Source organism: Callorhinus ursinus, unplaced genomic scaffold (assembly GCF_003265705.2).
Source record: "Callorhinus ursinus isolate GAN/ISIS: 27379988/994484 unplaced genomic scaffold, GSC_fseal_2.0 scaffold5, whole genome shotgun sequence".
NCBI classification, from domain to species: domain Eukaryota; kingdom Metazoa; phylum Chordata; class Mammalia; order Carnivora; family Otariidae; genus Callorhinus; species Callorhinus ursinus.
In genome coordinates, this window is record NW_027397067.1 from 30,886,273 (window position 1) to 30,903,223 (window position 16,951).

A 16,951-nucleotide genomic window follows, 5' to 3' on the forward strand; every position below is an offset into this window, starting at 1 on the left:
TGAAGTACACTGCACCTATTCACAAAGACTTAAAATGATCAGTAATATAAAATGTAAACCTAAAAAAAATCATAGTCATTCCACATCTGTGAAATGCAGTTAAGTACAATGAAATTTACAAATAATTACAAGGGATAGAGAGAACACTGAAATTGAAGGGAAAAATGATATTCAAGATCTAAACAACACAGCTACTGCTACACTGAAAAAATAATTTATTAAATGAATATAGTACTGGGAATAAAATGCCTCATAAAAGTAAAAAAAGTAAATTCTAAATATAAATAGTGTTTTATTTAATTAACAAGAGGTTTTCTTCACCCATCCCAAACTTTACATACAATCTTCTGAAAGGCCAGATTTTGAAAGTGTATGGTTCACTTTAAAACAGACATGTACGTAGCACTATAATATCTGGAATTTAGCAAATATCATCTTGTCATTAGACTAAAAATTATATTAATTTAAATGATTGTTCTTTGTAAGCCTTTTTAAGTCTAGAATATTTTGAAATGAACAAAGAGAATAGTTTATTATATTCTTCCTATCTCCCAGGATAGTAAACACACTTCTTGTATACTTTGTGGAAAATACTCTGAGAACATGTGCATTTTGACAAAGGCTTTTAAAATTTTTGGTACTTTGGTAAGAAGCAGTTTCCTTTTTAGATCAAAAGTTGACAACAGCCACTTGATCTTCTAATCTACATAAATAGAGTTTTAACATTTTAATATGTACATCAAGATACTGATAAACTTTTAGATAGTGAAGAAAACAAAACTGGAGATTGTTATTCTATTTTCCCAGTAAGTTTCCCTCAGCTTTTAGAAAGCACATGCAGTTCAATATACCAACCGGGATTTCAAAATGCTAGTAGGATAACAACGCTTATTAACAGCAATATGCAAAGCAGTGGAAATAGAAAATAAATGAGTAACTTCATATAGTAAAAATGAAACAAGGCACTTTCAACAAATATAAGCAAATCTGAAATAAACACTTTTTCATAAAGCTGACTCACAGACCCTAGCAGACTGGTATAAAAGTGAAATAGTGAAGGCACTACATAATTCTTTTTCTTAACTCCACTTACTAAAGAAATTCACCAATTAAACTTGGCACAAAGGAGTTTAATTATCATAAAGTGCATCACTTGGCTAAATATATTAAAAGGAAAATCAGCCTTAATACATTATAGCAACATATTCACATATACAGAAATAAAAATGCAATCCCAGGAGTCAATGTAGTTAAGGAACTTTATAGTATATATGGCTTTTTATTTTGTATTTTTTTGTATAACTCTCTATTTGCTTAGAATCTTTATTTTCAAAAGAGTATACCTTGATTAGCAAAAAGAGGTAGTATTCCAAAAGAGGACAACTCACTGATTCTACAGGTAGAGATTTGAGATAAAGATATGTGGAAAATAAACAAGTACAACATATTATAATAAACTAGACACTATAGCACTCTGATAATGAATCAGCTTTTAAAAACAAGGCTATTTTATCACTTTAGCTACATTATTATATGTTACTATAGCTCTCTGTAATAGTTTTCCTTTGGTATTAGAAAGTTTTCTTTTTTTTAAATAGCAATAACATTGCAAACAGGCAATTTTTATTTACAAATGGTAAACGTGTCAATATTTAAAACTTAATTCATCTTTACCACTGATTTAAACCACTAATGAAAATACATTATGTCAGAGATACAAAGAAGTATATATCAACCAGATAGTAACATGCATTTAATGTCCATTTAACTGATAAAATTGGCATTTTAAACACAAACACAAACACGTACACCACACACAAGAGGGCTCACACACATATTCGTTTGGAGCAATATATAGCAAAATACCAAAATAACTTATGCATATTATTTAAGAATTGAGTCTTGGTAACAGAACTCTAATTAGATTTTTTTTTTTTAGTGTATCAAATACAAAGGTTGGATAAAAGGCAATTTAAAGCAGCAGTGAATACATTTCTATCCCAATAACTTAAAAAAACTTTTCTTTATGTAAACTTTAATACATGTGCAATCTTTCTGTTTTCTGTAAATGCTTCAGTCTTTTTTCTTTTTAAATATTTGCCACTCTATTCTAAATTTGCTTAAACATATACATGGAAGGAACTGCTTGTCATGTATTAGTCTTCTGCATTGTATGCCACTTCTGCAACTTCTATGTCCGATACAGAATTTTCAGGTTCACTAAAACTTAAGCATGGCTTATCATCAGTTCTGCAAGAAAAGAGAAAGATGTCAACGAAGAGATAAGATACATGCTATTTCACTTTGCTATTACCTTTAAAATTTTTTAATCTAATGTAGAGATTATTTAAATATTAATGGGAAAATATTTAATGGAAAAGAATATTTAAATATTTGATCAGAAATTTTGTATATTTTTATTTTTATTTATTTTTTTATTTATTTGACAGAGAGATAGAGAGATAGCACAAGTAGGCAGAGTGGCAGGCAGAGGGAGAGGGAGAAGCAGGCTCTCCGCTGAGCAGGGAGCCAGACGTGGGGCTCGATCCCAGGACCCCAGGATCATGACCTGAGCCGAAGGCAGCCGCTTAACCAACTGAGCCACCCAGGTGCCCCTATATAGATATTTTTAACGATTTTATTTATTTATTTGACAGAGAGAGAGAGACCACAAGTAGGGGGAGCGGGAGAGGGAGAAGCAGGCTCCCCACTGAGAAGGGAGCCCAACATGGGGCTTGATCCCAGGACCCCGAGATCATGACCCAAGCCAAAAGCAGCCGCTTAACCGACTAAGCCACCCAGGCGCTCCAAGAAATTTTATATTTTTAAGTTGTCATTACCAGACAACACCTTTGGAGATATACTTTTAACTTTTTCAGCTCTCCCAACTACCATTTATCACTAAAAATCCAGTTTATAATGACCTTTACCAACATAAATCTGTTCTCATAATTATAGCTTAGCTGCTACCACTAAAGTATTAATAATGACTTTGGATTTATAGGTAATAAATATTCTATGTGCTTTCAAATATACTATCTTTTCATCATTCCTGTTAGGTAGGCAGGCTTGTTGCTATTACACTATCCTACTTTTTGAATGGAAAAAGACTGAGGGAGATTAATTTGTCAAGCTTTACAAAATTAAGGAATTAACTGAATGGTTAATTTAGACATATCTTCAAAGTAAGTAATAATGTTTACAGCCTAGATGACAAAGACTCATTTTTAGGGAGAGCCTACAATATCTATAGTCTTTATTTGCTCAGCAGATTCCCGATAGAATGACACTGAGTTCACACAAAAAAATACTCTCTAGAGTGTTATTGACTATTTCCCTCTAATTATTCAGATGATTAGGCCATAATAAACCAAATATTATTTACCTAGATTCTTCATGCAAAACATCTTGATCAACCTCAAGTGTGGAGGACTCCACCTTTGGGATGTGTCCACCTTCTGTTTCTGACATGTGCAGTGATTCTTCAGGTTCTAAAGACAATGTTCTAAAAGCAAATTAGAGCAACAAGTTATTTTCTACAAATAAAGTATGTATTGGTTTATTTTTGTGAATACATGTAACTGTAGTAGTCTAGCTATTCTTAATATGGCTAATAGATTGCTGACTCTGGGAGTCAGCAGAGAAATTAGTACTTATGATTAATGTAAAATGATTTTAATATCAATTCAATGTATGTTGACAAGAACGTAAACTACAACTTTCATATGTGAAAAGTTGGCAGAAATGCCTAGAAACAAAGATACCATTTAAACAGGTTAAAATGAATAATGTTTATCTTGAACAGCTAGAGGCTTATATTTCTGATGTTTCCTATCCTTCAAATGTTCAACCTTCTAAATAAATCATCAAAAGGCAATTTTCCTAATCTACAAAAAAGGTACACCAAGAGTCTAAGACTTTTGGAATTGGAAATTTCCTAAGTCATATTAAAATGCAAAGGGCATTTAGCCCAGAGTAGTAACAGTTTAATGAGTAAGTCTAAAAATGCAAGTATCACAATACACCTGATTCTGCTCTCTAGAGTTTCTATACGAAGTTGCTTTTCATTTAGCAGTTTCTTCAGTGATTCCACCTCTTTCTGTTTTTCAAGTAGTTCTTTTTGAAAACGGTAGTTTGTCTCTTCTAAAGTTTCACAGAAAGCCTTAAAAACAAACAAAAAATGCAAAAAAAAAATTAATTACTTATGCAGTATCGTCCTCAAGAGTATTTATTTGAAGAGTTAAGGAACATAATCAAAATAGTATGTATGCAGCCTCAACAATTTGTTCTTTGCATGTGGGCATTCATCAATGTTTTGCCCTTGGTTATATATTCTCTTGCTCTATATGTCATCCCTGGGCAATTGCACTTACTGTTAACACTTCAGCTCTCATCTCTACTATATGCGATCATCCTCCAATGTGTTTGTTGTTGTTGTTGTTAATCTCCAGCCCTCAACCTTTCCTGAGTGCATTGACATCATTCATATATCTACTGTTCCTCTTCAATTAGATGTACCAATGGCAAGTCAAATAGTGTTCACAAGGGAATATCTATTCTACTACCTCATCATCAAAGCCACCAGGCAGGCATCTTAGATCAGTCCATTTCCCTAATTTCTATGGCCCAAGGATAACTAAGACTTTCCACCTTTCCCTTCCCCTCATCCCCTACTGCCTCATCAATACCTCTTGGGTTTTTGTCATTTGTTCTCATTTCTACAGTCTTCAGTTCTTAACCAAACTACATCACCAGTAAACTAACTGGCTTACCTATGTTTACTTTGGCAAACTAAGTTGGCTTTCTTACAAATAGATCTGATCATGTTACCTATGATTTAATACTGCCTAAATAATAAGGCCAAATATCTTACCTTGGCAAATGAAGTACCTTATGATGTGACATATGCCTTTTACCCCAACTTCATAGCTTGCTGTATTTACCTTTTCTTTCCTCTGGTCCTCTGCATAACCCCATGTTCCACCCAACTGAATTACTTTCAGTTTCTCAAATATTTGTCTTTATATAGATGGAAGTATATAATACATATCATTCTGCAGCTTGCTTTTTACCTAATGACATAAGATGAACCTTATAAACATTTCCAAATATAAAAATCTGGGTATATTCACATTATGAAAAAAACTGAACAGTGTTCAACTATCATGCAAATAGAACCTAGGAACACAGAGAAAAACAAAATAAATGAACCACACATAACTTCCATTGAGAACAGTATGGGTGACCAGACAAACTAAGGCCTCTGGCTATAAAACACCTAGCTAAAAAACCCAACTTTTAAAACAGCTATGTGGGCAAGAAATAGAGGTAAGTCTCAGGGAACAAAAATGAAGAGAAATGAAAACAAGTGCCACCAGCATGTGTACTGACATAGCTTTGGGTAGGGGGCAAAGGAGGAGTGATGAGAGGTTTCTTTTTGGTAACTTTGAACTTTAAAACACCAAGAGGGAACAAGAGATGAGTCAGGCACATTTTAAAGGCTAGTGACAAGAAAAATGAGATACTCAGGAATAAAGTAAGGACTCTAAAGAGCTAAGCCATTAATAAAAGTCACTCATCAACATAGGAATACATCAAGGAAGAATGTTTGTCTCATCCTGGCCTCTACATGGGAGAGGTAAAGTCTTCCCGGAAGAATCTCTAACCATGGGCTAATGCCTCATGTGGACTTTGGATTGAATTTATACTATCACAATTAGTCAGAAATACCCAAGCTTAGAAAATAGTATAAAAATGGTCCAGGAACAATGATACTAAAGGTATCTCTGCAGAAGCAAACAAACTTCTATGGAAGGATGTACCCTCAACTTTGGCTGTTCAGTGTTCCTGGAGACAAAGTATAATCAAAGTAAATTTATAATTCAAAATTACAAAACACATTAGGATATCGTCCACTGAAAAGAAGGATTAGAATTCCATAAACTTCAAATAGCATATTACTAGAAAAAGATTATAAAATATGAACATGTAGAACGACGTGAAAATACATTTTTAAAGCCACTATTAAAAATATCAAGTATACTGGGTGCCTGGGTGGCTCAATTGGTTAAGCGACTGCCTTCAGCTCAGGTCATGATCCTGGAGTCCCGGGATTGAGTCCCGCATCGGGCTCCCTGCTCAGCAGGGAGTCTGCCTCTCCCTCTCCCTTCTTCCCCCTCTCTCTCAATAAATAAATAAAAAATCTTTAAAAAAAATCAAGTATATCTGAGATAAAATAAAAGAATGTCGACATGAAAAGTACAGTCAATATTATTAAGATCCCCCCCCCCATTTTTTTTAAAGATTTTACTTACTTATTTGACAGATAAAGTGAGAGAGCACAAGCAGGGGGAATGTCAGGCAGATGGAGAGGGAGAAGCAGGCTCCCAGCTGAGAAGGGAGACCGATGCAGGGCTCGGTCCCAGGACCCTGAGATCACGACCTAAGCTGAAGGCAGATGCTTAACCGATTGAGCCACCCAGGTGTCCCAATATTATTATGATCTTAATGGAAGTATCAAATAGAATAATCTTGTCTGAAGACAACGGAGTGAACTGGAAGCTAGAACTAAGAAAATTACAGAATTTATTCATTGAAGAATAAAACATAGGGAGATGGAGACAGGTAACATGAAAGAAAGGTTAAGACAGATGGAAAAGGAAAATAACACATAATATTTATAAATTGAGTTCCTAAAATAGAGAATGGAGAGAATGAGGAGAAGCAATACTCAGTGAGAAAACAGCAGAAAATTTTCAGAACTGATTAAATACTAGCATTTTCAGATTTGGGAAGAATAATGCATCCCAATGAAGACAAACAAAACAAAACAAAACAAAACACCACCCACACACAAAATAGTAAAACTGCAAATGGTAAAATCAAAGAGAAGGTCTCTAAAATACTAGGAAGCAAAAACAGTTTACTAGAAGGGGACAACAATGAACTGAGAATAGATGTTTCACAGCAGCAGTCTACAGCAAAGGCAGCAGGAAAGACCTCAAAGCACTGAGAAGAAGGACTATCCAAGTGGAATTCTAGACCCAGTTAAACCATACTTCAAGAATGAGAGCAAGATTAAAAAATTTCAGACATTAAAGACCTAAACATTACCAACACACATTCACTGAAACAACTATTAAACGATGTACTTTAAGAGGAGTTAACTGAGCCCCAATGGGAGGAGTGAGATGAAAGAACTAGGAATGGTGACGAAAGGAAGTGACAAGTGTGCAGGTAATTAAAGGAAGCAATGGTTCACTTTCGGGAGGCTGTAAATAACTTGGTTCTAAATTATTTGATGAGAACAATATATGGCCATTAAATAAAAGACAGTGAATATAGAGCTTAGAAGCCAAGAGTAGAGGGGAAAAAGGGAAGAAAGGAAACTCATTAAGTATATAAAAGGAAGGAAAGGAGAAAAAGCAAGGTAAATAAAAGGTACAAAATAAAATGGCAGAAATAAATACACATATATTGGTAATTATTGGACACATCACAATAAACTCACCACTTGAAAAACAGATTTTTCTGTTTGTATCAAAAACCAAAACCTTACTTCTCTGTTGCTGACAAGAAACACACTTTTTTTTTTTAAGATTATTTATTTATTTGAGACAGAGAGAGAGGGAGAGCACAAGGAGAAGCAGACTCCCCGCTGAGCAGAGAGCCCAACTTGGGGCTCGATTCCAGCACCCTGAGATCATGACCTGAGCTGAAGGCGGACTCAACTGACTGAGCCACCCAGGCTCCCCAAGAAACACACTTTATTATTATTATTTTAAAAGATTTTATTTATTCATTTGAGACAGAGAGATACAGAGAAAGAAAGAGCAGGAGCAGGGGGGAGAGGCAAAGGGAGAGGGAGAAGTAGACTCCCCAATGAGCCGGGAGCTCGATGCTGGGCTTGACGTGGGGCTCAATCCCAGGACCTGGAGATCATGACCCAAGCTGAAGGCAGATGCCCAACCATCTGAGCCACCCAGGTGCCCCAAGAAACACACTTTAAATATAAAGATAGAAAAATATTTCTCAGGCAACAGGCAAATCTGCTTTCTCCCCCACAGAAGGCATAGTTTTATTAATCTCAGAGCAATGCATTTCAAGTGGAAAACTTGAGGCACAAAAAGAGTCACTACCTAATAATAAAAGGAATGATTCACTAGGGATATTTCAACTAGCGAATTCCAAAAAAAAAAAAAAAAAGAATTAACAACCAACCATTATGAGTGAATTCAATATACCTACTTTTGGTAATTAAAGATATGTTAAGAGATTTTTAAAAATCATGAGAAAACAGCCTTACATCAATGTATTTTAAAATCTGTATAAATTGGGGCGCCTGGGTGGCTCAGTTGGTTAAGCGACTGCCTTCAGCTCAGGTCATGATCCTGGAGACCCAGGATCGAGTCCCGCATCGGGCTCCCTGCTCAGCAGGGAGTCTGCTTCTCCCTCTGACCCTCCCCCCTCTCATGTGCTCTCTCTCTCAAATAAATAAATAAAATCTTAAAAAAAAATAAAATCTGTACAAATTGGCCAATTTTCTTTTTTTTTTTTTTAAAGATTTTATTTATTTATTCATGAGAGACAGAGGGAGAGAGAGAGAGAGAGAGAGAGAAGCAGAGGGAGAAGCAGGCTCCCAAGGAGCAGGGAGCCCGATGCGGGACTCGATTCCAGGACCCTGGGATCATGACCTGAGCCGAAGGCAGACGCTTAAGCATCTGAGCCACCCAGGCGCCCACAAATTGGCCAATTTTCTAAAAAAAAAATACATCAAAATTGAGCCCTAAAGAAACAGACAATCTGAATAAACTCTATTCATTAAAGAAACTTAATCAGCTGTAATCTACCCATAAAACTACTGAACAAACTAAAGAAAATATCAGACTCAGGTTGTTTTACAGGTGAGTTCTAATGAATACTCAAGGACCGAACAATACTGATCTTACTCAAATGGTTCTGGAGAAAAGAAAAAGAGACTATTCCTCAACTTGTAAGACTAGTATAATCCTGATGCCAGATCCAATGACAATAACAGAGAGGAAAATTATATTGTAAAAATTCAAATAAAATCATTATAATCCAAATCCAGCAATTTAAAAAAATGCTGAATTAATGAGTTAATCCCAGAAGTGAATGTTTTATCATTTGAGAATCTATCAGTGTGATTTATGACATATCATATTAAAAAAACCCCATATGATCATCTTTATAGACAGCAGCAAAAGTATTAATAACATACACATACCACAACCTCTAGCAAAGTAGGAATAGAACTTCTTTAACCTAAAAACAAAGATATAAACAAACACAACCCACAACTTCCAGCTGCTTGTAGGAAACATCATATCCAATGGTGAAAAACAGGATAATTTCCTTTAAAGTCAGAGCAGAGGAAAAGGATGTTTGCCATAACTGCTTCTATTTAACTCTAAAGATCCCAGGTAGCACAAAAAAATATGAAAATGAATGAAAAGTATTAAGGATTAAAAAGGAAAACCACAATTGTTAGTATTTCAAGGGAAAGGATTATATATATAGAAAACCTAAAAGGATCTACAAACTAATGAGAGATTTCACCGAAGATGCAACATATAAAATATATATAAAACAATAATGGAACAGTAATAAATTAAAATATAATAGGGGCACCTGGGTGGCTCAGTCACTGAGTGTCTGCCTTTGGCTCAGGTCATGATCTTAGGGTCCTGGGACTGAGCCCCACATTGGGCTCCCTGATCAGTGGGGAGCCTGTTTCTCTCTCTGCCTGCCACTCCCCCTATTTGTTCTCTCTCTCTCGGTCAAATAAATAATAAAATCTTAAAAAAAAAGAATATAATAAAAATACCAATTATGATTAAAAAACCCCAACATAATAAATTCTACAGATTTCCCTAAAAGTTTCAGGAAAAAATTTAACCTTTACTGAAGACTTTTAAAAAAGACCTAAATAAAGCAAAGATCTTCTTGATAGGAAGATTCAATTCTATAATGACTCTCCTCTTCAAAATTAATCAATAAATGTACTATAATTCCAAACAAAATGCCACCTGGATCTTTCATGAAACTCACAAGTTGATTCTAAAATTCATATGGAAAAACAAATAGTCAATTTTGAAGACGAACAAGGAAGGGAAACCTTGTCTTGCCAGATTCAAAAATTATAAAGCCACAGTAATTAACACAGTATGGATTCAATAAAGAAAGAGAATAATTATCATAATAATAAAAGCAAATAGAAATTCTGAAATTGAAAAGCACAATATCTGAAGTGAAAAATTAACATGAGGGGCTGAACAGCAGAATTGAAATGACAGAAAAATGAGTCAGTGAGCTTGAACATAGATCAATAGAAATTATTCAGTCTGAAGAACAGAGGAAAAATGATTGAAAAGAAAATGAACAGTACTTCAGAAACATGTAGTACAATGTGAAGTATACAAACATATGGATAATGGGAATCCCAGAAGGAGAAGGGTAAGAGAAAAGGACTGAAAAATTATTTGAAGAAATAATGGCCAACAACTTCCTAAGTCTGACGTAGAGCATTAATCTGCAAAATCCAAGAAGCTCAATGAAGCCAAATTTTGATAAACACCTTGATATATCATAATCAAACTGCTGAAAGTCAAAGAAAAAAGTCTTGAAAGTAGCAAGGGCAGAATGGCTCATCATGTCCATGGAAGCAATATAATTAAAGGCTGACTTTTCATCAGAAACAATGGAAGCCAGAAGACAGAGGAATGACACAAAGTAGTGAAAGAAAAAAAACTATCAATAAAACTATCCTTCATAAATGAACATTCCCAGTAAACAAAGACTGAGAATTTGTTGCCATCAGACCTGCCTTACAAAAAATACTAATGGAAGGAAGGCCTTGAAGCTGAAAGAATGTGATACCAGATGATAATATCAATCCACAGCAAGGAATGAAGAGGGCTGGAAATAGTAAATATATGGATAAATATAAAAGAGTTTATAACATATTTTTCTCATTTCTTCTCTTAATTTCTTTATAAGAGAAAAGACTGTATAAAGAAATAACTATTACACTGTATTACTGGGTTTATGACATAGATTTAAAATATGTTATAAATAATAGGGGTGTCTGACTGGTTCAGTCAGTGGAGCATGTGACTCTTCATCTCAGGACCATGCTGGGCCTAGAGCTTACTTAAAAAAATATGTAATTATAGCAACACCAAGTGGGGGGACGCAAAAGATGTACTGGAGCTAAGTTTATAATTCCCTGGAATTAAGCATTACTCTGAAGTAGACTGTTAAGATGCATACTGTAATACCTAGAGCAACCATTAAAAAATAAAAAAGTAAAAATTGCTATAGAGGAATCAAACTGGCATACAAAAAATATTTATTTCACACAATAGTAGGCAGTAAATGAGTACGAGGACCAAAACAGATGAGACAGATAGAAATAAACTGCAAAATGGCAGATGTAAAAGGTAAAGATGTCAGACTGAACAAAAGACCAAGACCCAACTATATGCTATATACAAGAGACAGACCTTGGATTGAAAGACACAAACTGAAAGCAAAAAAAAAAAAGGGGAGGGGGAGATATACTATGTAAAGAGTAGCCATAAGAAAGCTATAATAAACAAGACTGTGTGGTACTGGCACAAGGACAGGTAACTAGATCAATGGAAGAGAATTAAGAGTCCAGAAACAAACCCATTCCTTTGTTTATTTGATTTTTGATAAAGGTGCCAACACAGTAAAGGGTATTGGTACAATTAGGTATCTACAGGAACTTAAGACCCTTACCTCATACCTTATAGTATGCATCTATCAGGTCAGGATAGATTACAGACTAAATGTAAGAGCTGAAACTATAAAACTTCTAGAATAAAAATGAAGGAGAAAACTTTTGTGATCCTGTGTTAGGTAAAGAGTTCTTTTTTTTTTTTAACGTAGGTTCCACACCCAGCATGGAACTTGAACTCATGAGCCCGAGTTCAAGAGTTGGATGCTCTACCGACTGAGATAGCCAGGTGCCCCTGGGTAAAGAGCTCATAATGATACAACACCATAAGCCATAAAAAAAGTGATAAAATGAACTTCATTAAAATTAAAGTCATTAGTACTTTAAAAGACATCATTAAGAAGATGAAAAGACACATACAGATCAGGAGAACATATTTGCAAATCAGATATCTGATAAAGGACTTCTATTCAAAATAAAGAAGTCTTACAACTCAATAAAACAGCCAAACCAAAAAAAAGGGGGGGGGCAAAAGACTTAAACGGACAATTCATCAAACATATAACTGGCTAAAAGACACATGAAAAAGTGATCAAATTAAAAAAAAGTGACCAACATAAAAAATTAGGGAAATGCAAATTAAAACTATAGTACAATACCACTACACACCCACAAGAATGACTACACTCCAAAGACAGATAAATCACATTTACGAGGACACGGATAAACTGGAACTCTCAAATACTAGTGGTGGGAATGTAAAATGGTGTAGCTACTTCAAAAACAGTTTGTAAGTTTCTTTAAAAAGTTAAACATAATTTGCCATATAAGCAAATCTTCCATTTCTAGGGATCAATCCAAGAGGAATGAAGACAAATGTCAACACAAAGCCTCTATGAAATTGTTCACAGCAGCATTATTCAAAATAGCACAAAACTGGAAACTATTCAAATGTCCAACTGGTGACTAGATAACCAAAATGTGGTGTATGCATACAATGAAAAACCATGCAGCAACAAAAAGTATTGCTATATATTCTATATGTTCATAGAAGCTATATCATGGTTGACCCTCAAAAACATGATGCTAAGTGAAAGAATGTAGATGTAAAGATTATATACTGTATATGTTATGCATACTGCATTTGTAAAATATTATGTATATTGAACACTGATCACACACACACACACACACTCACTCACACACGACTCTATTTACATAAAATGTCCAGAAAAGGCACATTTGTAGAAACTGAAAGCAGATCAGTAGTTGTCTGGAGCTGGGAGTGTTGGACTGATTACAAAACGGCTTGCAGGAATTTTTTTCAAGGGAATTTCTAAAACTGAATTATGGTGATGGTGGCATAGTTCTATAAATTTACTAAAAATTATTAAATTGTACATTTACAATGGAATAGCAAATAGCTAATTTTATGGATGAAATTTTTACTTCAATAAAGCTATTTCCAAAAAGCTATGGCATTCACTCTAATTGAAAGAACAGATTCAGTTTAACTGAAAACATTACAAATCTACCAATTAAATCTGTTCCATTTAAATGCCATTGAACATTTGGGGAAAAAAACTTGCATAAAATCCTTCCTAATCTATTATTACCAAATCTGTTTTGTGAATCTAGCCAATTGCTTCAAGAAATAGGCCACTCTAACACGTCAATTAACGTAATTTGAGGAGCATCGAGCTTGAGTTGAACTGATAACAAGACAATAAGTTCTACTTCTGAAGGTACATTTTAATTGATTTTAATTGTAGGTTCTTTACTTTGATATTTAGATGGAAGAAAACTCAGCATACAAATAGCATTTTTCAATGCAGTAAAATAAATTTCTGTATGATTTTTTCTTTTTTTTCAAATAGTAAAAATGAGAAAAAAATGCAAGATTTAATTTTAGAGCTTCATCGATGGCATGACATGTATGAACTTTTATTTTTTTCACTGAACTAGGTTCATGTATTTCAATGAAAGTCACCTTTGACTCAAACATTAAAAGCTTTCTGTGTAAAACTATGATGGTGTGAAATTATAATATTTTGCTGTTTGCTATCCCATTCAAGAAACAATGTAGTTATTGTACTGTGTTATTTGTTCCCCTTTCCATGTGATATATAATACAGCACTTACCCTGCTTTCTTCTAGGCTATCAAATGGGCCTGGTGGATCATCCAGACAAAGAAATTCTCTCACTGCAAGGCTTTTCAAAGGGGAAAAAAAAAAAAAAGGTAAGCTGGGGTACAAATAAGTTTACCAAAGACAGAAAGCGAAAGTTACTTTGAAGATATACAGTGTTTTAAGCAAGTTGGTTTTGGGGATATACCAAAAGCAGCAAGTTGGTTTATGTGTTTTCACACAACCAACCAAATACAAATATAAAATCTATAGAAGATACAAAGATTTTAAGCCATTTTCTAAGATCTTATGAACATAGAGACTGTAAATTCATACTGCAGGAGATAAAATATAAGTCAGAATAACGGTACAGGAAACCAACCTAAATGATGAATAGAAACAGTATTACTTCCAAAATTATTAATTTAAACTAATCTAAAAATGTCATTATCTTGTTATGAAGAAATACAATTTCTAATTTATACTTTATTTGTTTCATTGTCAGGCGATGCTTCTAAAGTAACTGAAAAGTATTTACTCTGAAACGAGTTAAAGATTTTTCTTGCAATCATGTTTATTACAGTAATTTACATAAATATTTTCCCTGAAGAGTTTAAGAGAAAAAAGTACTGAATAACTCATTTCTGAATTACCATAAATTTAAAAATAATGAAATACAGTTGACCCTTCAACCACACAGGGGTTAGGGGTGCTGACCCCCTGTGTAGCTGAAAATCTGCATATAACTTTTGACTCTTCAAAAAGTTAACTACTAATAGCCTACTGTTGACTGGAAGCCTTCTCCTTAACATAAATGGTCAATTAACCCATATATTGTATATTATATACTGCATTTTTACAATAAAGTAAGCTAGAGAAAGGAAAATGTTATTTAGAAAATCATAAGGAAAATACATTTATAGTATTATGCTGTAAAAAAATCTGTGTATGAGAGGATCTGTGCAGTTCAAAGCTGTGTTATTCAAGGGAGCAACTGTAATATGGTATTGTTGTCTTTGGCAATTATCAGAAATAGGTTAAAACAGTAGAAAACTTATTAACTTCCTTGTTACAAAAATATTCACCTTTCTAAAAGCAATTTTGGACTGAGAGGCAACTCTGTGTGCATGTCAGAACAAATATGGAGACTTAAAATTTTTAGGTATAAAAGGATAAAAATATATTTTGATGTACTGTATAGATGTCAACCTATGCTGAAAAGGGGATGTATGTTGGGGTTCATACTGGGTCAGATGGGTCGATGATGACAGGGGATGGTCTTGAAGAGACAAATGGGTGGAATATACAGTGAAGCCTTTCAAAAGTAAAAATAATGTGAATTAGTATAGAGAGTGGTGTTAAGAAATTAATCCAGAAGATCACAAAGACAGAACAAAGAGGAGTAAATCTGTGGATGATAACATCTTGACAATACAAGTAATAAAGGACACAGATTTAGGGAAACCGAGAAAAAACTTGAGTATTCATAATCATGAAATAATAGATATGGCAAGGATCTTAAATGTGATCCAGCTGCTTTTTAAAAAATGTGATCCATAGTATGCTTTTTATCCTTTTCATGTGTTCAGCCAAGAGTATACCTAAACACCTCCAGGAATAGGGAATGTTCCACCTCTTAGAATAAACCATCTTATGTTTGAAAAACACTAAAAATTAGAGAATTATTTCTTCTACTGAGCTAAAATTTTTCTCCCTGCAGCTTCTACTTATGAATCTTAGTTCTGCTTTTGAGTCATTCAGGGCAAATCTAAGTCCTTTTTCACCTGATAACCCTAAAAGCACGTTGAGAATGTTACAGTTCCTCTAACCTTATATTCCCCCAAAGCAATACTAATACACTAATATTTTCTTTTTTTTTTATCCTGTAACAAAATTTACTGTGTACTTACAGCCTGTATGGTCTCTGCACTTATGGAACCAACATTTTCCCCCAGTTTTACTGAGGTGTAACTGACAATTAAAAATTGTATATTTAAGGTGTACAACTTGATTTAAGTATACACTGTGAAATGTGAACTACAATCAAGTTAATTAACATATCTATCACCCCACAAAGTTATCATTTCTAATTTAAAGTACATTTCACACACAGGGCTTTCATATATCCTATTTCATTTAATTTTCACAATAATCATGTGAGGTGAAGACAGGCATTACATTTCCATTTTACAAATGACACCAAAGTTCAGAGAGTTAAAATGATCCATACAAGTGCAAGTGGTAGAGCAAGACCTTAAATCTGTCTTCCGAGCAAAAAAATGTGCCTTTCATCTTTAAATTCTTTTCTGTTATATTATGGTTCACTTGGATCCTTTCCCCTTGCTGGTCACTTCCCTCAGAAAACATTGAACTTGTCTGTATCCTTTAACCACGGCCCCTAGAACACTGCAATTGGTCTAAAAGCACAGAGAAGAACAGGACCACCACACATTCTTTTGGTTTAGCTATTTATACTCCTATCCTCCCATTATTAGAGAACCAACTATTAGGCAAAAAATGAGTCACAGGAAATAAACTGATCTTGGGACTGAGAGGTCAAAAGTCTAGATGAAACCCTGAGAACAGCCTTTAAGATTGATAAGGAAAGTGCACAGAAGTTTACAGAAGGGTCTTTTTTTCTTTTTAATACTTTCAGTATATGATAACTCAATGTGAGACATTGTTTTCTTATAGCTTTATACCCAGACTTCCTCATTCTTTAGGAACATTTTTATGTTTGCAAATTACTCTAATTATTGAAATGCTGCTGCTATGAGACAAAGTAGTTAAGGGAATATATGTATCTCTTTTTATACCTTTGACTTGTAGTAGAAATTTAGCCCAAGATCCACAGTGATGTTGACAATGTACCCAGCTGTATATCTTTTTTGGAGTGGCTTTTCTATTTCATTCTCCTTCCCTAAACATCTTTATGATCTATATTACCTCCCCATGACTTATTTATTTTACAACTGGAAGTCTGTAGCTCTTAATCCCCTTCATCTAATATATAGCATAGGGAATAGAGTCAGTAACTTGGCAATAACTCTGTAGTGACAGATGGCAACTAGACTTTCTGTGGGAATCATTTTATAATGTATA

At 34.2% G+C, this 16,951-nt stretch overlaps 1 protein-coding gene across 3 annotated transcripts in view; it reads right to left on the reverse strand.

Moving 5' to 3' along the window:
* Positions 1-1,109: 1,109 nt before the first annotated feature.
* Positions 1,110-16,951, reverse strand: part of SNX16 (sorting nexin 16) — a 39,173-nt gene continuing 23,331 nt past the window's right edge. For all 3 annotated transcript variants that reach the window (XM_025870778.2, XM_025870779.2, XM_025870777.2), the window contains 4 exons: positions 13,865-13,934; positions 4,026-4,162; positions 3,386-3,505; positions 1,110-2,250 (listed from right to left, as the gene is read on the reverse strand). In XM_025870778.2, the coding sequence (XP_025726563.1) occupies positions 2,157-2,250; positions 3,386-3,505; positions 4,026-4,162; positions 13,865-13,934 (421 nt within the window). In that variant the 3' untranslated portion in view covers positions 1,110-2,156. The remainder of the gene's footprint in view (positions 2,251-3,385; positions 3,506-4,025; positions 4,163-13,864; positions 13,935-16,951) is intronic.